At 34.4% G+C, this 24,068-nt stretch overlaps 1 protein-coding gene across 3 annotated transcripts in view; it reads right to left on the bottom strand.

Annotated features, from left to right (window-relative positions):
• LOC124355116 (protein espinas-like) overlaps positions 1-24,068 on the bottom strand; it is a 360,974-nt gene that overhangs the window by 53,447 nt on the left and 283,459 nt on the right. The window contains exon 1 of one of the 3 annotated variants that reach the window (XM_046806073.1): positions 15,852-16,220. The exons of the other annotated variants lie outside the window; for them this stretch is intronic. Within the exon in view, the coding sequence (XP_046662029.1) occupies positions 15,852-16,027 (176 nt within the window). The 5' untranslated portion in view covers positions 16,028-16,220. Of the gene's footprint in view, positions 1-15,851; positions 16,221-24,068 lie in introns of those variants that run through there. 3 annotated transcript variants of the gene reach the window in all.

Here is a 24,068-nt window from a genome sequence, read left to right as displayed (position 1 = left end):
CTCAATCCGCGACGTGGGTAATTCACGTTGTCCACATCGCGGAGTGAGTAAAAATTTCGGACATTGTCCGAATTCGGTGTTTGAGTGTAACATATACATGCATTGGTGTGGTCAAGGTAAATATTTACCTTTACTAAGGTACTAAAATTATTTACTAACTACTTTAGACCAATTATAAATTTTGTACCACTACTACTTCTCTGCAGTTAATAATCCTTTTTTAACTTAATATTTAAACGTCCCTCCTCCCACAAAATACTTTATTCGAGAATCCCCTAAGCATCAACCCCTTCCCCTCCCCAGTGCTAAGCTCTCAAATTGAGAGTTAAGAAATAAATTATTTAAAATCTAACGTCTGAAATATTGTAATTTCCTTTGACCAATTGCAACTTTTTTTCTTGGATAAAATTAAGAAGCGTATTCTGTAACTTTATACCACTAGAAACCGAATCGTTTCGTTAACAAAAACGTTTTTGTAGTTGTGCATTCTATACGCAATAAAATAATAACGACACAAATTGTTTCAAAGCATTTTACACTTTTGGAATCCGTACATAAAGCACAATAGATCCAAATACCTATATACGAGATATTTATGTATAAGACCATAAGAATACATTCCGATAAGTTTTAAGATCTTAATTTGTGTGATAATTAGAATTATGTACCTTTGTTCGCAATAACATTGTAATGTACAAATACATAAAGATAATAAACATTACATAAATACTTTAATCAATAACGGTATTGCATTATTAAATTAATGAAATATAAATTTGTGTGTTAGATGTACAGAAGTAAACTTAAAACGTTGTTAACATTTGCGATATATAGTTGTTACTTTTACTGTGATTTTACATTCCAAAAAGAAATTGTTAAATGGCTTTCATTCTACTGCAGGTTGTACGGTCTACAACCACGTCTTGAAGGAAGAGAGAGTGAAGCCCACTTTTTGCCAGAAATACAGCATCTTGCAAGACGTTGCAAAGCTGAGCGGGGTTTTAATGTCTTTTTAATGATAGGAAATAAAAACAGCAACAGAAAATGCAACCCTAAGGCAAGCAGCTTCATCACCAATTATGGCCTGAGCCCCGAACCCAAACGAGCCTCAAATGCTTCCAGCGAACATTCAAGGAGCCTTCTGAGGGAAACCGACGAGGTACGGACGGATTCCTCGAAGGTCCATAAACATTGATTGCCTGTTTTGTGGAGCAGACTATGTTTTAGAACCGGCATTATCCATCCGCTCAGATTATTGACGGATTCCTCAAGAGGACATGATGACTTATGGAAAAGACCGCTGACATAAACTTCAACGATCGACCGGATGACTACTTCTAGAGGGATTTAATAGTTCTTGTAGTTAATCATACCACAGGAAAGATGGTATCTGCCACCCGAACTGCCCAAATATCGTCATATTGGATCAAAATGAATTCATTCATGGTCTACTACTGCTAAATAATAGCCTATGTCAATTTATTAATTTTCAACAATTTCCACAGTAAACCTCGTCTGGTTACAACACTCTTGAATGTCCATTCATTAAAAGGACTTCCTGGATTAGACGGCAAGAGTTCTCCAAGCTCTCTCACACCCAATTGAAACTTGTAATTCATGTAAAACTATCTCTTCGTGCTAGACTCAGAAACTCAAGGTTTTTAACTTTTGTTAAACGTTCATAACTTTGATCTGAACGAAGTGAATACCATAAGTCCATTTTTACTAACGGAGATACGTACTTCACCTCCCTTTCAGGGGCGCTGTTGTTACTAATGGGATAATTAATAACTGATAGTCTCCGTGTCGGTGAAATGTTCCCAAACATCCTTGTATTGAGAAATATTAAAAGAAAATATTGTTCCAACTCTGAGCTTGTCTTATAATAATAATAATGTTGTCTTTATTTTCATCAAGCGTTTCTCAGTTACATACAGAACAACTGCTTTTCAGAACAACTATCGTCACATACAACATATACATTGAAAATGAAATACAAATAAATAAATAAAATCTATACATTAAGCAAATTCTGCCTCACCTTATTCTTAAATGTAGCTATTGAACATTTTTTCACGTTTGGTGGGTGGTCGATGTACAATTTCGGGCCGAAATAAGAGAAGCTCCTCCTTCCCAACTCCAGCCTAACTTTGGGAAAGTGAAGAAGATTCCCATGGCGGGTTCTGTGCTGAGAGACCTCATCCCGAAATGAGAGCTTCTCACTAAGGTACTGAGGCTCCTGATAAACAAGAGCCTTGTGGACCGACCATGCAGCACGTCATGACCCTGCAGACGGTCTCTACCGACATCATCCCAGCGGCATCTCTGTAAGGAGAGACATGCTCAAATCGTTTCAAATTAAAAATGAAACGGATTGCAGAGTTTATAACTTTTGAATGCGATGCATATCTTCTCCAGAAATGCTATTCCCGTAGGCTGGGAAATAGTAGGCGAAAACGGAGAGGACTAGTGACTGCATGATACGTAGTTTCTCAGACTCAGGCAGAAGATCTCTAAATCTGTAGAGTCCCCTCAGTCTACCGAGTGCTCGTTGACAGGCATGCGTGACATGGTCAGAGAACGTGAGGCCGCTGTCTAGCACAACGCCAAGAGTCCTCGCCCTATCAAATACAGCCAAACTGTGGCCATCGAGCCTCACCATCACTCCTTTTTCACTGGGGGACTGCACAATGTTGTGTGGCGCTGTATGCAACACAGTGCACTTGCCTATGTTTAGTTTCAGGCCATTCGCCATTGACCACCCCAATATTTTTTCAAGGTCGACATTGATCATATCAATGGCTGACACCATCTGCGATCGGCTCATAAGACAAGTGCAGCTGCGAGTCGTCAGCATACAAATGAACTGTGCAATTTTGCACACAGCTTGGCATATCGGCTGTGTACATATTGAACAGAATAGGCCCTAGGCAACTACCTTGAGGAATGCCTCGATACTTCACAAGCGGGGTTGACTTTTCACTCCCTAAACGCGTCACCTGCAGCCTGGAGTCTAAGTATGACCTTATCCAATTGACTACGCTCAAGTCAAAGCCATAATAGCTCATCTACGCTAAAAGCATCTCATGGTCCATTGAATCAAAGGCCTTAGAATAATCCAACACAACAATGGAGTTATATTTACCCATGTCTTTGGCGTCAATCATATCACTGAAAAGATTTGTCTACTATGATTGCGCCTGAAGCCCGATCGCAGCTTCGGTAAAATATCCGATGTTTTCATAAAACTGTCTATTTGTCGAATGTCAATCTTTTCCAGTATCTTAGCCGTGGCTGGGAGTATTGAAATTGGCCTTAGCTGGTATACGTGATTGGCAGCTTGCCCTTTCTGTATTGGCCGAACAATACTTGTTTTCCATGACTTTGGAAACACGCTGTCAACCAGGAAAACGTTTACCAGGTGTGTAATGGCTTTGACTGCGTAGGGGCTCACTGACTTGATCATGTCAATCGAAATTTCATCGCTGCCCGCAGCTTTAGATTTTATTTCATTCATTGCCGAAATAACGTCTCTTTTACTGACAGCGTAAAACTTAAATTTATCTCTGATTTCTTCACGGCCATTGGTTGCAAAAAATTCCCGTACGCTTTTATCAATCTTCGGGCCAGCTCCCATGTTTATAAAGTATTCATTGATCTCATGCGCTTTAAGTTCAGGTGGAATGTTCGAGCAAACCCTTGTTTCTACAATATCATTTTTCTTAAGGCATGTCCAAAACTCCTTTGGATTTTTTGAAGAGGAAAGCTTATCAGAAAAAAAATCTCTTTTTTGCCATTCTGATCATATTATTCAGTCGGTGTACCTCTCCCAGTCATCTATATACCTGTACTTCCAATAACTATTTCACAGCATCTTATTGGAAGTACAGGTATATAGATGACTGGGAGAGGTACAATTGTACCATGCCTGGAAATTCTCAAGCAAGCAGGATCATAGTCGGAATGTCTCTCCATATACTGCAAAAATCTTAAAATCATAAGTTTAGCTCCAGTTCACCTTTCTCTTAGTGCAACGTTTGGAATCTGGCCCTGTCCAAGACTTGAATCCTGGAATCTGCACTCATATTCGTTTGAAGAGATTCAAAAATATTGGTGACAAAGAGGTTCAAGATAAACTCCTTACATCGCTTCAACATCAGAAACACCTAGACTACATAATATAGTGTAATCTAGGTGAAAAGGTATTCTCAGTGCCTCATCAGGTGTACAATCATCCTACAGTATGAGGTAAACAGTACTGAAAAATGCTCCGTTTCAAGCAAAATTTGAACCCTCGCTATCTCTAATTCATACTTAAAATATGATGTCTTATTCGATGGCGACACCGGTATTCCAGTAATATTTCAGGTTAGTTTCTCTAGTAATAAAGTTGTTCCAGTTAAATGCATCTTATACTTTTCCATAAATACTAATGCATTTGATTGTAACAAATACTGTAAGATCTGTCAATAAAGTCAATATTAACTTGTAAGATACTTAATTGTAAGATACTGTCTCTTAATATGCTGAAAGTGACATCAACATTGTTTGCTCTTTGTATGTTTCTTTTCTGTCACCACCTTTCGTACGCATGTTATATTCTAGATATACAGGGTGGTGCAGAGGAAACGCATGTTTTTTCAACATTGAATTACTGGGACACAATGGGTTGAAAATAATAAAAACAAGTATTAAATGATAGGTTTTTAATGCAGTTTTTGAAATTACATACCATATTTAGGTTCGGAAAATAATGTCTTTGAGATGACGTCCTTCTTGCTGGATACAAATATTGATCCTCTTCTGAAAATTACGGACGGCTCTCTCCAACATTTCATTCGGCACGGCTTCAATTTCCTGACGAATGGAATTCTTAAGGTCATCGAGTGTTTATTAGATGGTTTATGTTACTGTATAGCTATGTCTACACTAGTGCGTTTTCCATGCGGTATGTTGAAAGTGTAGGGCACGTAATATACGCACTATTGATAGCATCTTACGAGTTACAAGCTCTAATTTTCGTATTGAAACCTGTACTAAACAAGAAACCAAACCTGCTGGTGATTTCTTCATCTCGTGAGTCATCTGAGATTACCAGTCAGTTTAACTTTCAGAACAATTTATTTTGATCAATAATAACTTACCTCATTGTACAACTTTTAAACATTCCAAACTTTTTAAAAGTGTTTAAAAGGGTGATAGCTAATTTGATTTTCGGAAATGTGAGTCATGAATAACTTATCAGAGAGCGAAAAGGCCACTTTAAGATTTATTGATGATTATAAGAAGCACCTTGCATTGTAGGATTTCATTTCCAAGTCGTACACAAACTAAATAGTGAGAAACGATGCACGGAAAGATTTCGGAACAGAGTACAATATGGATGCAACTGGAGTTAAGAATAAAATCAGAAGTCTGAGATCCTATTTTTCGACGCACATTGAATAATCATTCTATACTACTACATCTTTACCACCTGGAAGTACACATGCATCCACACCTTCAATCAACAACAATAGAGTGAATAATGAGCTTGTGTACTATGATCTTAATACACGCACTACGATGATCAGACGTGCTTCAGTCGATGATGAATCTTTTCATATGTTCGAATCCTTGTCAAAAACTTTATCTTTCAACAATAAAACATAACAGTCTATTTACAATTTAAAAAAAAACTTGTTTGTTATTCTGCCCTTATCAGTTCGGTTACTTAAAAATAATATTAATTGTAATTATTAATTAGGTATTAATAAAAAATTCCTTTTACACGCCTTGATGTAATTCTGTAGCTCTTCCATAGTACCTGTTAAAATAACAGGAATAAATTTTGATATAAACTGTTCTGAAATGCGAAATAAATACGTGAGGGAACGATTCTCCTGCAGCAAGTTTTATAAGCGTGATAGTTAATTTGATTTCCGAAAGAATTGCATCATAGAAATGTGTATCTGATTTTGTGATTTTGGGCCCAATCAGTCCTAGCATTGTATCAAAGTTAGCTTTTGTTATTCTGGTAAAGTTGTGAAAAGGACCTTTATACAAAGGTATTTCAGCCAAAATTTGATAGTTCCTTTTCTTCATATAGTTCTTCATCCAAGACCTTCTTCTCTTCTTTTTTGCCACATTATTACACCAAATAAGCCACACTTATGATGAGAAATTCTCTCAAGTTAGTCGAATCCACTGCGTTTGTTTTACGAAACTGATGTATATACACAATATGTAGACAGAAAACTCTTTCAACACAGATAACTTCATGAAAATAAGGCAGGTTGAAAGGCAAAATGAGAGGATTGTTAGATTGAAAAACGCACAAGTGTAGACATAGCTTATGTGTGAAATAAATAAATAATAAATAAGTATGTCACACTTTTCAATAAACATTTTAAGAATTCGTTGTTAGTAAAATAATTCATGAGATGATCCAAAACTAAAGAAGGCACTCAATTGACCGATGTTCAGCTGCTTGCAGAGGACGAAAGAGTTTCCTCTTGACCAGTCACTCAGTAAACAATCCTCAGTTCGTCATCCACAGTACCAACAATGACCACGACTTTGGCCAAGACAATTTTCTATAACGCTTCTACTAGTTTGAACGCACACTTCAAACATTAAACCGTCCGTTTATCTAACGAATTTAATAACACAACTGTCACCTGGATTATATTGAGTGTTTTTAAAAATGTATTTAAATATTTTAGAACACTACATCCGAACTGACTCTGATGACAATGCACAATTAACCAACTGAGTGATGTACTCATTATATATGTTTCCACTATAGTTCATTAGTTATTTTGTAAAGTTATAACAGCTTAAAAACTCTTGAGCCAATAAGGGTTCGATTCCCAGAAAAATCCCACATTGGAGAATGACATTTTACTGTTCTCTATTTACTTACCTAATAACCACTTGAAATAAACTTAATTCAACAAAGTTTCCAATAAGAATAAATTACAAGCTATTAGTATTAATCCATCAGTTAAATAGGTTATAGTTATTGTGACTTTAGAAACTGCTTCTTATGTTAAATATAGTTTTTATCCGATTATTTGCTTATGAAAATCAAATCAGAAATATATAATGTGTTTCTTTTCATATAGCATTAAGCATAAATAAATAACATTAAGATTTATATATTTTCTGCATCATATAATCCAGAAACAGAAAATAACAAATAAATTACATACATTACAATATATTGATAAAAAACAGGCAATTGTTAACGGTTAATAAACTATTTTTTTGTTCTTTTTTATTACTACAAAATATTCACTTCTCGAAAACGTTTTAAAGGCACATTTCGAACTTGTTTTAGCCGTGAAGTTGCAGCCAGAAAGTCATTCCCGGAATGAATATATCAGATCAAATAAAACGGTAGTATTGCATCATATTTTACTATATTTCCTCTAATGACACAGCCCTGAAGCTATCATACCACATTCCTGCCGCTAATGAAATGCTGCAGGTTGGCAGATATTAAAACCGTGCCCAGAAGACCATTAACCTATCAACTGGACAGATAACAACCGGACAGGTTCGGATATGACGCTTCTGATCGGACTGCTCATTACCATACACCTTCTGGATATCTGCTGGATGTCCAAGTTTTTACCTGACTACCAGTATTGTTGTTTGAATTTTGGGTATTTGAAACCTATGAACTAACCAAAATCATTTCCATAAAACTATACGTGTTAGGAATCCATTAATTTGTAATTAAAGTTGGCATCGACATTCTGCATATTAATGGTTAACCTAGAATAGTTGTTTTGTCAAGATGACAGAGCTCCAAGGGCAAGGATACTTTTCGCCCGGTTACAATCTTCAGGTTCCAAGCCAGTAAGAGGTTCCGGTGATAACCGTTTCCTCCTACTGGAAACGCTTCGATTCTGCGAAACAACAGGAGTTTGGGGTATCATAGCCGCTAGCAAGCTTTTGAGTAGGCAATTACTGGACCTCTATTAATCTTGGTCTCGGAAAACCCGTAGCCTCATGACGTTTTTGGGCCCTAAATCTAGCAGACCTATATAATGTGTATGTTTCCGAATTCGTACGATCCTAAATGAGATCTTCCATGTGATTCAAAGTTCTGCACCACCCACTCTAAAATTCTTAAAATTTAAATGTAGGTAAAATCGGAGGATATCAAAAATTACATTACAAATTATCAATCCACTAACAATATGGCATCTGTACTACTATCTTCAATTTTGTTGAAACTATAAAATCTTCATGGCAAATTAAGTGTAATTATCTATTAAATATTTTTCTTTTCTCTTAATGGTCATTAATATAGACATACATGATAACGCTTAACTGATACGTCATTAGTTGCTTTTAACAGAACAAACATGATTGTTTGATATAAAAGTGTATTACCACCTAAATTTAGGTACGGAATGGATACTTGAAAACAAAATTTAATGGAAACATTACTATAACTTTTGTTATTAAACTCGAGATTAATTAATTTCACATTTACAGTAGTGTAGGGCTAGGGATGCGGCTCTCTAACCGAGAGGTGACGGGTTCGATTCAATAAAAATATATATATAAAGTATGTTTGCACCATTATTCCGTGGTCAGTATAAGTGTTAATGTTTAGTGCAATAAACACATTTACAAATATTTTTTCTAATCCTTGGATTTTTACGTTAAATAAGAAATTTATTTAGTAAATATATAATAAATATAATGTTGTTTAGGAAAATAACATTTGTATGGTATCAAAACAAGAATTTACTTCATAAACGAGTCTGTATAAAAACCTCATTACGATTTGTGGAGCAGTAAAGTAGCATTCAAAACATTATTGTTGTTTTTACAATAATACATTTTAATATTTATTCCTTTTTTGGCTGACCTTTAGCGGAGCCTATCACTCGAGGCGCTCGAAATAGTTTACTACTCTGTCTGTTTGTCTTACCCCAGGGAATAATATAACATTTTATATTTCTACATTTAATTGATAAAACAGGTGTGTTTTTGGTTAATCATTTATTTTAAATTTTGTGTCTCGGAAAATTGTAACCTGCTCCATATTAGTTTTTAATTAAATTACTGCCTTTAAATATAAATATATATTTTTATACAGTCAACACACTTAAATCATGGTGTATTTTAAAAGGTGCAATCCAAACCTATGGAAAAGCAAATTCGCTAAAAGTGAGAATAGCGGTTGGATCTTTTATTACTTTTCCTTTATAAGATGCCACTTCTTCAGTTTGGTGAGGGGAGAGATGTGGCTTATCTCAAAGCCCATTCTTGAAGTCTGACTTTTCTATGGTTAAACAATCCCCCATCTATTTACCAAACAAAGTGTTGATGATGTATTTCAAAACCGATTGATAATCAATTGGAAGCAATGATTGTCAACTTGGAGTTTTTTTATATAGACACGGCTTTAATCAGTTTATTTTAAATGGAAATTGATGTTATCAATTGAATTACAATAGGAGATTGTAATTAGAATTGTACATTATCCTAGAAAACTCTTTGCGTTGTGTTTACAATAATGTAATGTTCCAACTATACGGGTCAGTCACCACTAAAATTGTTCTAGGCACATCTGTCCACTGTAATTTCTTGAATATTCCAGACACCAGAATCCAGTAGTTGTTGTATGTCCTCAAATAGAAGTCAACGATAGTTTTATGACTGTATGGCATATGTGTGCCGTGTATAACTCCTTGGCAGTTACTGGCAATGACAAATCACTCTGACATTACAGCTTTTATAAAAAAAAAAACATATGGTTGATTACCAAAAACCTATATTCTAATGACGGTGAAGGTTCCTTGTATTTGATGTTATCCGCCGCACCTGCCGGCCATCTGACAGACAACATGGGGCGCAACGGGTCTATCATTTCAATTGCCTTCGACAGTTTAAATATAGGGAAGAACGGCAGCGTATAGCTTGGGATCTAATGTACTCTTATGGAGATAATGTGTTACTCAAATTCATACTAAAACTATCATACTAGCTAGAACAGCGTAGAGGAAGAGACTGATGCAATTTTTACTGTACTGAGAGGTGTGGTATATTAAGATCAAGAATCTATGATGCAAGCATAACTAGTTCTAATAAGGGATCCAAAAGGGAATCAAACGGATTATCTTAATAGAGAAACATTGAATTAACCATTAACACAATTAAAGTGTTTTGTACAACAGAATTCATATGTATTTAGATGTACATACAGTATATAATCTACGTACAACAAACAACCACACTACGAGTTTACTATAAAGGTTATAGGCGAATGTTATTGTAACGTAGACGACGGAAACTTTTACTAATGATCATTTATTTGTATTATTAATATAAGTAAAATTAGCTTATATTTTGTAAGTGATTAAACAATTATAGATTATCATTGATATGGGATTTACAGGTCCGCTTTGTGGGTCAACCTTTGCCGTTAACTTCACGCTTCACTCTGAAATAGGTTCACTTTCATCATGTTCTCTGACTTTGCAAACCAAAAAAAACAGCTCTCCTTCTTTAAATCTGTATTTTTTCAGTATATAATTTTTATAATACTCATATATATTAAATACATTTACCTAAACATATGTATTTAAGTCTCCCATATTTTGAGTTTTTCAATAAATGTTCTTCTTTTTTCACATCCAGTTGGGTATTTTTTCTCTTGCCCAAACTTCAACTGTAATGACCAAGAAATTTGATATCTATTTGAAATATCATTACAATAGTCATAGCAGTTTTGAAAATCGCCAAATATCGCAAGGTTTAGGTGTCAGAGCATGGAGTTTCGGATTGTAAACAATGTCAATATTGTGAAGTGGCAATACGTGTTGTAACACGGTCATGGTTATTGTAAAATGCACGATTAGGGCCTAACACAAAAAAGGATGTTTTCGGTAGTTGCTTAAATAAACATTACTCTAAAATATTTTTATAATTTCTATATTTACTACATTAATTATCGTAGGAAAATGTAAAGGTGAAGTGATTAAGACTTCACACAAACACAACATAACTGTTGTATGTGTCGTGGTAAGATTTCATATTGCTTAATATACAGGGTGCCCCAAAATTACAGGACCAAACTTCACCAAATTGTTCAGGAGGTCAAACTGAACGAAAAATGTTATATAATGTATAGTCCTATCTTGCTTCGTTTACCTTAGATCGGCCATTTTGTTATTTAAAATACAATTAATTTTATTTTTAATACGGGTTTACCGATTTTGTTGAAACTTGGCATAAATATTATAAACATGAACATAAGTTGTAAAAAAAAATATTTTTTAAAACCTTATGTGTATTTTCAAAATGGCGGCCATTAAAAATATTAAAACTTAAATAACTTGAAAACCAACCGTTAACAAAGCAAGATAGGACTATACATTATATAACATTTTTCGTTCAGTTTGACCTCCTGAACAATTTGGTGAAGTTTGGTCCTGTAATTTTGGGACACACCTGTATAACAGTTGGATCAATGGGTTGCCTACTTGAGTTATATTAACTCCAGAGGTGGCATTATTTGATGTAGAGATGAAGAGAAGTGCTGTAAGAAACCGATTTACAATTAATACATACTAAACGTGCATTGCCGTGCACAATGCTCCATTGGGCATTGAAAAGCTAGACTATACACACTGACGATGACGTAGGATTAAATATGCACCTGCCCTATGGGCTAATGAGAGCTATAGCTATGGCCTAGGTACAAGCTCGTATTTGTCAGTGGGTACCAAATATATCACTTGGATCCATTGAACACATCATGGGAACCATACCAAATAAACAACAGTATATAAAAAGCCATAAATATGACGTCACTCCATTAATAGCCCAATATTTACGATACCACTTTAAGTACTCACACTTGACGTTTAATCAAACCACGCGTCTTCTCCTTAACAGATGATCTAGTGCAGAATAAAACGGCGGATAGTAAAAATATTACGCAATTTCGCATGGCCACATTGATTTACAGCCGTTTTAACCGCTCTCTATTACTAATTCTAATTAACAATAAGGCCATATATCTGTCGGCCGAGTAAAGCCGGCCTATAACAATAAGTCAGCGGAGAGTGCGGTGCTGCGCGGTGCTGTGCGGTGCGAGAAAGTCCCAGTCACTCGGTCTCGGTTAATCATAATTACACAATAGCGGCTAGCCGCGGTCGGAGTACAACTGCTCATGAGTGGCGGCTAGTCGAGATGCGTTGGTACTCCCGTATGTAGTATTGTAGTCCAATTGCGAGGAAGTCAGGTACTTTGGAGAGACCATTATCCAATATTATTGTATGTGGAAAATGCAAAATATTGCACCGTAAAAGTCGATACAGAATTTTTGTACAATTAGTAAACCATCACCGCGCCGTCTGGATAAAAAACCAGGATGTTTTTCTACGCCCATTAATTTTCCCAGCGACCATTAAAGAACTCTTCCGTAGAGTCATTCGAGACCAACATATGTTTAGACGTACTTTAACGTAATTTGGGTGTTGGTTATTGTTTAATGAAATCAGGTAGCCTGTTGGTTAACTTCTCTTAATTTCGGTTGGCATATTGTCAAGAGCCGAAGTTCTATGTTGTCGATAAGGTGGTAATAATTATTGCCGTAGATGTATGTTTCTGTCTGTGTTTCAAAGTACTTATAAGATGACAAGTATATAACCATTTCAAAGACGTAGAGAAAGGGCAGAGTGAGTAAGGTAAGCTCCATGAATACCTCCGTTGAGTTTAAGATTGGCGCAATTACCCCTAAGTATTGCATTGGGGCAGTAATATATTCTTTATTGAATGTAGACTTAAAACAATTGAAATTCACTCATTACTCATCCACTACAATATTTATCTAAACCAAATTTTTCCCTCAGCGTACATCCAAGAACTCTTCCACAGAGTAATAGCTACTTGACACTAACATAAAATGTCGATCTTAAGTTCAGACGAGCTTAAAAATAATTCGGATTTGGTGATTGTTTCATATTAGGTAGCCTGTTGATAATCTTTACTCCAATATGGAATGGCAAGACTCTAAGTTGTCGGTAGGATACTAATTATTCCTGCCCCAGACGTATGTTGCTGCCTTGAATCAAAGTGCTTATATTATTATATAGCCACTTCAAAGGAAGCCTCACTTGAGTTCTGTTGAGTTCCCTGGCGTAACTGCCGCAAATTCATACACCATAAGGCCCCCCCCCAGGTGAGGACATATTGATGTATTAGACCAAAATATGCCATTCTTAAGAATTCCAAGGAACAATATCTGGTAAGGCTACGTAAGGCGTAAATACCTCTAGCAGCTCTTGAAAAATTACTTCCTATGTGCTCATTCCGTCAGGTCTAGATGAATGTGCACGTCTAAATGTTTTATGGTGTACCTATGACTCCATTATTCAACATAACAGCTATTTCATTTAAATTTCCATACTATTTACGACAGTATTTATAGCAATGGATTTTGATCAATTGTGTCTCTGAAAATAGTTGTTAATTGCGGGAATAAACTGAAAGAATAACATTTATTTCCAAATCTTCATGATCTAAATATGTATATATAATATTGTTTTTTTTTAATGGCGCCCTGCCACTTAAACAATAAAGAAGCAATACACACTGCTCCAGAATTGTACAATTGTTTTAAGGAATACTGGATCAACAGTTTGGTTAAGTATCAATGGTGGGGAAGACGTGTGTTATTGTTGTAGACGTAATATCTGCAGGAGCTAGATCGCTCACTGCCTACCCATCCAAGGACTGCAGCCACTCTCGTTGTTGCTTGGCTCGGCTCGGCTATCTTTACAATTATCGTTATAAACACCAGACAAGACTAGTGAGCATATACACTATCTGGGGGGTAGTGACCCTAGAAGTATTATGGACCATTCGATCCATACACAGACTCCCTAAGTTAGCCTCCGCGCTGCAACTACCAGCCTACCGTGAGTCATCAACTAATACCGTGGCGAACAAAAAAACTGTTTTTATCATTCATACATAATTGAATGAAATATCTCCATGTAGAAATTAAAAGTGAGTCTATATTCGTTTTCGATTACCCAACTTATACTTTTTACGACCATCAGTGAATTATAGTATGAAAATATTGTTTAATATTGTAATTCGTAAGTTAGACAGTGAATTTCTTGATTGTTGAGAGTTCATAATCTTTAGAATAGATGTTTACTAAAATATAAACTCTCGATAATGGAAGCTAAAAATTTATTTGTTATTTAATATGTACCATAAACTATTAGACAAATGAAAAATTACTATTTAAGAAATGTACAAACATTACATTGTATAGTAAGTTATACACAATAATACTACCATTTCCAAACACTATCATAAAAGTCCCGGGAAATCGCAGTCAGTTCAGGAAGATTAATTTCATTTTCCCTAGCTTGCTATAATTCCTATTTTCTGATTATTACTTGTAAATATGAAAGCAGCGGAACAGTTTATAACTTGCGGTACACAACTAAAGTGTTCGTGATACTTACCACAACCGCAAATGTGGTTCTTCCACTCCTTCTGAGACTGGATTGCAGTGAAATTTGATAAAGGACGGTTGGTTGGGTAGTGTGAAATGTAACCTCAAAGCAAAGTAAATTTATTTCTGTTTATGGTTGTTAAAAATAAGTAGAAGTATTTGTGTGTTGCTAAATTGTAAGAAGAATACAATAAATTTTAGATGAATTAGTTCAAGTTTAATTGACTAGAAGACCTGTCTAAATTTACTATGAATTTGTTCTTGACAGGGAAAGTGATTTACGTTTGTATTAAGCTATGTAATTTTGAGTACAAAATAAATCACCAATATAAAACATATTGCCATATTGCGTGTTTATATGATACTTTTCTCATGTCCAGTCTTGTATTCACCTTTCTGATTTCTAATGAAAATCTTTCATAAACTTTTATTCAATTCGTGGCTGTATTTGCAATGTCTGCATGTCAATTTCTAATTTTATTCATAAAGGTAAAATCATTCCAGGGTTTCTTGATATGTCTTGTTTGAACTTAACAATATAAAAATAACAATACTATAATAAACAATAAAAGAGATATTGCGTTCTTACCCATAACTAGAAGCTTATTCATTTACTCAACGGTAGAAATTGTTTATATTCAACAGACTTTTAATGCAGTCCATTGGCTTTGTGGGTTAAAATCTACCAGGATCAGTGTTGCAACAAACACAATATAATATAATATCAAAGTAGATATCGTGACATAAATTATTATCTTAATAATTAGGTAGGCCTACTTGAGTTACCTCATTAATAAGAAAAATGAAGGAGTTGAGAAACTTTAATGCTTGGTATAACAGAAGATGCTTCTTTGAGATGCACTGAACATATTTTTAAACATGTTAAATAAAGTGGCTACCTTGAATGTACACTTTTAAAGGCAGCTCATTTACTATTTAATTGAAGCGATGTTACTTTAAAACCCAATATAATGTTTAACAGCTATATTTTTGTGTGTTTTTTTTTTAAAGATTGTGAAATAAAGTTTAGGTTTATAATATAGTTACCGCCCTAAACAAACTATTCTAGGTTATCACATTTTATTAATAGTAAAGCAGAAAACAAATACCCTGAATGAGAAATGTCATATAAATTTTTTTAACTGTAATGAATAAAGGTTTAAATTTATTCAAAAAAAATTTAGTACTATCCATTCAATAGGTTCCAAACTAGTTTATTCATCGCAATAAGGCGTACCGCAGGGACTTGTATTATCTGATATCATGTTATTAATAATATCTTGACTGCGTATCATGACACTAGTGTTTATGGCACTAATCAACTAAAACGTAGCCATAATAATTATAATCACTTAGTAGCTGCACTTACTGGGCAGTTAGAGATATGACTTCTCTCTCCAATGACACGACAGTGGCGGATGGCGTATGCCTTCTACCGTACAGCTGTCGATAATACTTCTCCTGGTCCCCGTATATCCAACACACCTTCCACCACTGGCGGCACATCAACACATTCGCACTATTCGTATCACTTTTCTGCTTCATTTTTGCGGAGATTTAAAAATTTATCACATTCACTACAAAATTATTGCTTTCAGAGGATCTATGAAAAGAAATGTAGTGTTGAAAATTATTTGGAAATGCTATAGTGGAAGTGCTATAGCACGAACTGAGCCTGATCGGACGTCCGGACACTGACCGTCGCGGAGGCCCGCACTACACCGACTGACAGAACTCACTCCTGCTACCGGCCCCGCCCCCCAGCCTTGAGGAATTTCTCACAAAAACAACTCCTTTCCCCTGAGGCGCCCGGCCTCCGATGGACGTTTAAAGCTCGGACACGGGCTTCTCAACAAGCAAAACACTTTGCTCTGTTTTGTTTCGTCTGGGTCCCCCCAAGTAAGTCATAAATCTGTGGAACCTTTGAGCCTGCGGTTGCCTGAACGGAACTTTTTTTTTCAAAAGAACGATATTTTCTGACTCAATACATCAACAGGTCAATTTACACCAATCAAATACTATATTTATGGGAATTGTATAAAAAAAAGATAAGTGGATTTTCTAAACTATGAATGACAATCTATCTCACTTTATACTCCAGGTGTTAGCTATACTGTTCCTTTCTTATTTTTTGATTTAATTTTACTATTATACAATTGAACCAGATATTTAAAATAGTATCTCAGTTAAAATATTAATCTCGATAACTGAATTATCGAGATTAATCAATCAAACTTGTAACACAAATCTAGACAAAATAAAAAATTATTAACAATTTCTTTATGTAAAATTTATTGCTCATCAGATTTTCAATTTCAATTTTCGTTAGTCTCTTACGGCTGCTAAGTTTCTATCTACTTTTTCACATAGTAAGTAATTACATTTTGTTTACTTAGTGCTTTTTTTTATTTTTTCTTAAATGTTTAATTTTGGCTGCTGCTACGAGTTTTAATGCATCTGAAACTACTAAAAATTGGCAAGACGATATTAAGTATGAGTGTTCCTCTGAGTTTATGCCATTGACAAGGCCTCTCCTCTGTTTAAAAACAATAATGAATCGTTTAATATTTTATCGTATTCCATATAATATTAATTAGTACAGAATAACTTAAAGACGAGTACTGTAGGTACAATATATTGTGTTTTGGTTTTATACTCATTTCGGAAGTTGGTTTATACTCAATTGGCTCTGAATAGAATAATTACATTATAATTCATATGAATTTAATTACTTAGTTAATTACTAGTTATCATAAAAATTCCTCTCGCAATACAAATCTCGTATACAAGATGACTTTCGATTATGTTGTATTGTGATGGAGGTAATGTGTAATCGGTTTTTCGATGATATAATCTAATATGATATTTTTTAATATTTAAAGAAATTTTTGATCGCAGCCCTTATATACCAGTATTGAAAACATTGAAAATAGAACATTTTTGTCATCCTATGAGGAAAGGCATGCATTTTAAGCAGAGTTTAAGGGGATCTTGTAATAAAGCTAAAAGAAGAAAGAAAATTGAAAAAACGATATAAATTTTTACATTCCGTTGGTGAAAGATGACTGGAGGCAGTAATAGTTTTTGTTTATAAACAATTGTAATTTTATTATGAATAATTTATTAAAATTTATTAGTTGTAATTGTCTAAAATTACCTTGCATTACAAATATAATCTCCTTAAGTCATAAATGAAAAATAACATAGCATTCCCGAAGGTACATTAAGTACATGTGTAAAATTCCTCGTTTTTATCTTTAGCTATTATTGGGTCCTAATTAAAACATTGTCTAAATTTCATATTTAAAATGCCTCTTTATGCGATTAAAAATGTTGTCTACTATTGTAGCTTTCTGGAGGTTATCTTAAATGTCTATGAATTTAAAATATATAAGGGTACCTGGAAGCACTAATGTATGGGGACAACGGCATCTTTACTACGTCTAATAAAAAGAGCATCTAAATGGTGGGGACATTTTATGTCTCTTACATAATGGTGAGTGAAACCGTGGCAAACAGTGTGTAATTGTTAATATAAAATACACGTGTGCGTAAGTGTGTAAGGGATAGTAGTGCCTTTCACAATTAAAATTATATTTATGAGTTTGAAAATAACTTACAACTAGGATAATTATCTTATCCAAATTGCTTAATAATGTAAAAGTTGTTGTCTAATTGTGACGTGTTGATCTAAATGACATTGAACCTGTGGTTTATAATTAACACAACAAATCATTGTAGTACTGTACTGTTTACGGTCATTGTACTACAAGAAACATTAATAACTCAGAGCATTCACCAACAATGTCAACGAATGTATATTTATATTAGTTCACTTATTTATATTTTTGTCCAGAACTTCACAATATTTCTCTGAAATCGTTTCACTTAGTGGAAAATTACAGCGATACTGATTCGAACAAAGCAGGAAGGACCAAAGGAAACGCTCCAGGTTCCCATTGTCATATTATATGAACAATGACATCAACTAAAAAGCAAAAATATACAAAGGAAGAATGTCATATCATTATGAACACAAATATAACGAATATCAAATGTTATCTCAATTTTCAGACTTACGCGACCATTTTCACCAAGTTATTTGGTTCACTCCGTGTGGACCTAAACCGTGAATATTAGGAATAATGATGAAAGAACGAAATTTGATAACATATGTTAACTAAAGATGGATTCAAAAATAAGGTTTAGATATTTTAAAATTAATGTTTGAAGTATTTTGAACCGGAAAACTTTGATGGTATCCATAATATATACTGGTTGAATTTAATAATTTATGCAGGTATTTATTTTGCCGTAGGTATATCCTTTCTGCAGACCAAAAGTGGACCAAAAGATTAAGATGACAAAGTAAAGAAAATTAATGTTGAGAACTTAAAATTTAAAAGTAACAATATTTAATTAATGCTAGTACCTCGTTTGGTGCTCTTGGTACAATTCATTGTACCAAAGAATATTTATGTGGGAATATTCAAAAATGTCAAGTGGTAAATGGTATATAAAGAGAAATGCCCCGATATAAGAACAACCATTATCGATCATGAAGACCCAAGTACCGCATCTAAAGGTGCGTCCCTGTCACGAGTTCTTCATGAAAACTGTACCTAAATTTCTCAATAATAAGGCCGTACTGTTTTAAGAATAATGCTAAGCGTAAAGTACGCTCTTTAACGATCAGGTCCGAAGTCTAATCTAAGATCTGTTTTAGAAAGAACTCTCAGATAACTTCAAAGGGTGGCGTTGACCGTTATCCTGGGGCACCGTCATATCAAAGAAAGATAATTTCTAGGATAATTGCGAAAGAGTCGACTGAAGAACCCCGAAGGTAGATTAAGATCTTCAACAAACCCCACTGTTGAGCATTGGGAGGAGCATCCAATGTCCCGATGATGAGATGGTACAAACAGGTCGCCCCAAGCGGAACACCAAGAGAGCATTACAACATGAGCGATATCGTCATAAGTGTTATATTCTGGGTGAGTATGGCTATCTATCTAAACTGTTACCCACTTAAACAATAGGGTCTTCTTCGGCAAAATTCTGAACATGTTCAAAGATTTCACGGTTCAACCGGGATTATCATAATACTATTAAAAATATTTTTCTCCACCCCAAATTATAAGCTCAGACCTCGCTGTGAGATAGATCTACTAGTGAGATGAGGGCAGGGGTGCATGTGTAATGAATGTAGCATAACTAATTTTTGACAAATTTTTATAATTATTCCAATTGCGTATACTAGAGATACATCATTTTAACGGAGAAATACGCAAAACAGAAACAAAGAAGGCTTGAGTGAACTACCGAGAAGGGATGTCTTAAATCCCAATCTTAACTCTATTCTCATTTGTTCTTTTCCTCAACCATCCTTAATAAATTGCAGTTTTAAGTTGTACATGATTCCAGTACGTGCTACAACCAAATTTAAAATATCATACTCTAATGAAAATTCGCACATTGCGTTAAGAAGTCCTTCACAATATGGAGGCCATTTATTGAGTTTACTCTCAAACCATCTGAGAAAAATTATAAAATAGAATATAATGATATACTTTTACTAACAACTGTGTTAAATACAAATGTGCATTTCACTGTAATATCCCTCAAATAAGCCAGAGATGTTGATTTACGAATATATTTAATTTTTTACTTCAATTCAAATCTAAGGCTAGGGACCCCTAAACTAGGGCTCGATTGGGCGGCGAACATGTTTAGGAGATATATATTGAAGAATTCAATTATTTGATCACAACCATGTGTTTTATTTCAAACATGTGAATATGTACAACCTTGAATACTAAAACTAGAGGTTAATTTAAATCTGGTGCTATGCATGGCTTGGTTAATATAAATTGCAAGTATTTAAGTTTAACAATTGTACATTACAAATAAAACCCAATTTAGAATATTTTCCCAGACAGGTTATTAAATTAGGAGTTGTATAATATGTTAGATGATTCATGATATTCGTGTCAATATAGCAGATAAGCGTCATTAACATGAGCGTCACTAAGTAGATGATGAGGAGAGCCTACAATCTCAGTTTTTTTGTCTCCTCAATTAAAAATCCTCATTTTCAGAAGTAAAATAAGAGGTTGATCTATTCCTTAAAGTATGAGATGATCAATTTTCCATACCCTCAAACTCAAATCATGAATACACCACTAACAGTAGAGCTTTCATGTATGCAGCCAATACCCAACATCTTATCTATTTTATTGCCTAGACAGGGTTTTATCCGTACTGTGAATAATTGCTGAGGTTGAAAGATGTCGGGTAAGGTATTTAGCTGATAATATTATAATTATGTGCAGCTTGCTCAAAATGCGATAAGAGAAAGACTCTTCTTCCAGGAAAGAGGCTTTCATGATCGACGCGAGATAATCTTAATCAACACTACCTTACCATATCTTGTTTTGTTACCTTAACAAATGCATTATCTTTACAAAGTCGGGGTTCCCGATAAGCCTTCTATGAGTAAAGTATGACAGGGCTTACTATGTATGTCAACTTATAAGAACAACGTCGTAAACATCAATATATGATTTTATAAGTAAGGGGATTAAAAAATATTTAATGCTAGTTTATTACATTTTCACTATTAATGTGGGTGCTTCTCTCGAGGACAGCATTGCAGCATTTTGGAAATTGTTTAAATTAATGTACGACTTAAGTTTAGAATGATTTTTTAAAACTTCAGTGTTATGAGAACAAGTATGTAAGAAAAATAAAATATTAAGGTCGACCTTAACGTTGAATATATAAATAAGATTGATCGATAAGTATAAACTACTCACAAAAATGTGTTTAATTCATATTTATTTGGATACACCACAGCTTGTAAGCTCATATGTGTATGAGTCTCTACCACAGAACTAACGATTCAATCTGTGAAAGTGTCACACGAGTGGCGATGGCGGTGGCGGGGTCACACAGTCCATGCCGCCGCCACCAGTGCCATGCCGCGCGCCGTTGTCACTGCCTCTTGCACGGTTTATGACACACCCTGAACACACAATAAAGTGAACAAAGACCTCAATAAACCAAAGCCAACAGTCGTATACCGAGCGTGGGCGTGCCGAGTGCTGGAGTTTAGGCTTCGGAATGTCGCAATCGATTACAACCTTATCGCAAACAATTCAACAACCGACTCTAATATCTCGTAAACAGTGAAAGACAGATTCAATGTAAAATTTTTCCTTTGTTTTAAATTAAGAAGGTTAATGGTGTAAATAACAACAGAGTTGTTTATACACTAGCCATTAGTTTTTAAAATGCAGTATTTTCGTGAACTGCTGTCCGCTTCAGGTGTGAAAACTATTCTATAGCATACATCAGTTCTAAAATGTTGTGCTATTGCTTTTGCAACTAACTATGGAAAATGTCCATACAAATACTACTTCTATATATTTTTTCAAAATCACAACATTATTTATAAAGCAACAGTTAATTCTGTTTTGTTTACAATAATGTTAAACATACCAAAACAAACGTTGGGTATTAAAGTTATTACAGTTTTTCCATAAATCCGTAATGTACTTTTTTCAAGGACGTGGCCTCATTGATTTTTCTGCAATACCAGGTTTGTTTTGAGGTACATTAGGATCGCAAATGATTTATTCCCTTTTGGATGAACAATTGTGGGTACGGTAGCAGTTTTCTGTCATTTTGACTGGGACTCGTAGATTTCCCATAAGCCTAAACTCTGTGATGTTGGACTGGAATTGGTAATCTTTACTAGGAGAACCCATCTTAAGATTAGTCTTAGGAATTCTAGGATAATTAAAAGGGAAAGATACGTTAGGTAGACGACAAACGAGATTTTTACGATAGTCTAGAAAAATTTAACTCTGATGTCGCTGTAAGCAGCTGCTTATATGGAAACTCCTTTCATTTGGACGTATGATCCATATTGTTGAGTTATTTGTATTGCAATAATAAGATATCATTACTCATTACAAATTGTCAACATAAACATGTTGTCACATGATTAAAGAAAATACTGGTAAAAGCAGTTAAAGCGGAATTGCATTTATATATTGGTGTTATGTTATAAGAAATGAAAACATAATATTAAGATATGAAATATCTTGAACGTTTATTGAAAACTTATTTAATGTTAAATAACTCTCGTAATCAATACTACTTACACTTAGAAAGGTGATTTATTTAATTTAAATTCCATTCTTTATGTGTAAACCATATACAAGTATACTTGTGAAACAATGAACACTGTACAATCATCAAAATGAACGATATGTTAGAACGGACAGCAATTGTGAATTTCTGATTGTTTTAGCCAACAATTCCTTTTCCACTGGACCATTCTGAAGTCAATGTAGAATACACAAGCAAACCATAATTATTACACAACTAGCGGGGGATGTCGAAAATGGAATAACTTTGAGAATAAAGTAGTCTTGAGATCGAGGAAGTTACATGGTTGGGAAGGTATAAAAAGTAACGCGACCAAGAAAATCTAGTTCTTAGGTTTGACAAAGATGCAGGACAGGCCCCAAGATTGAAGGCTCAGGAACCCATCTTTTTATATTATATAATTTATTTTTATATATTTTGGAATTCTAATACAATGGTAGTATTTATGTTTAATGATCCAAATGTATCTAAAACTAAACAGCTATTGACACTTTTAGATGATTTTAGACAAATAAACTTAAACATCTGTGTACATTTAAATTTTATAAAAAATGTTAATTGTACAGTTTTTTATCAGTAGTATAATGGAGATATCAAATACAAAGTTCATATTTAAGTTTTCAAAAACATTTTTACTCCAGATTTCTTCGGTGGTGAATTTAAAACATCTAATCAATTTTAAATATTATTTAAACACTTATAAAACCAACCTTGATGAATAAAGCTATGGAAGTTTTCACTTAAGGTACTCAAATGCCTTCTTGGCATTGAGATAAGGCAACTATTTATCTCTGGCTTAAGGAACAACAGAGAAATGAACATTAAAATGCCTCAACGATCTATTCTTTCCCAGAATACAGTCCGAAAAACAAGACTTCTACAACAACAACGCAAAACCTTATGAACAACTATTAATTAATTCCCCTCTTATACCGAAAGTAAATAGGAAGTAGGTAGGATTAAATAGATTAGAACAGTTTTAATAGAATTCTCAGAATTGTGTATGTATCCATATGTTCTTCCTTGGGACAACAAGGAAAATTCAACTATAACACTGGAAATACCTTACTTCAAAAGTTGATTTCAAAAGTCGGTGGTAGTCGCTGTTTGAACCAGGTACATTTCCCAGAGCTAAATATTTATATAATTCTACGATCGGAGCTATAAGAAAAAACTCATCTATGGCATTACAAGTGAATTTATATGGTGTGATGTAAACACATATTAACCGCTACTCAGACCAACGTATGTACAGAAATATTTACATACGTATGTACAGAAGATCGGGGTAACAAGACAGACTCAGCTGTGACGTAGAAAATATAATTAATTCAAACCACAAATGCTCCTATACTTGCAAAACGTGAAATAGGAGTCAGGTTCCAGTCTGATACTCTTAAGCGTGAAAACT

Source organism: Homalodisca vitripennis, chromosome 2 (assembly GCF_021130785.1).
Source record: "Homalodisca vitripennis isolate AUS2020 chromosome 2, UT_GWSS_2.1, whole genome shotgun sequence".
Classification (NCBI taxonomy): Eukaryota; Metazoa; Arthropoda; class Insecta; order Hemiptera; family Cicadellidae; genus Homalodisca; species Homalodisca vitripennis.
The sequence above is the reverse complement of the archived record's forward strand: the minus strand, read 5'-3'. Positions and strand labels throughout refer to the sequence as shown.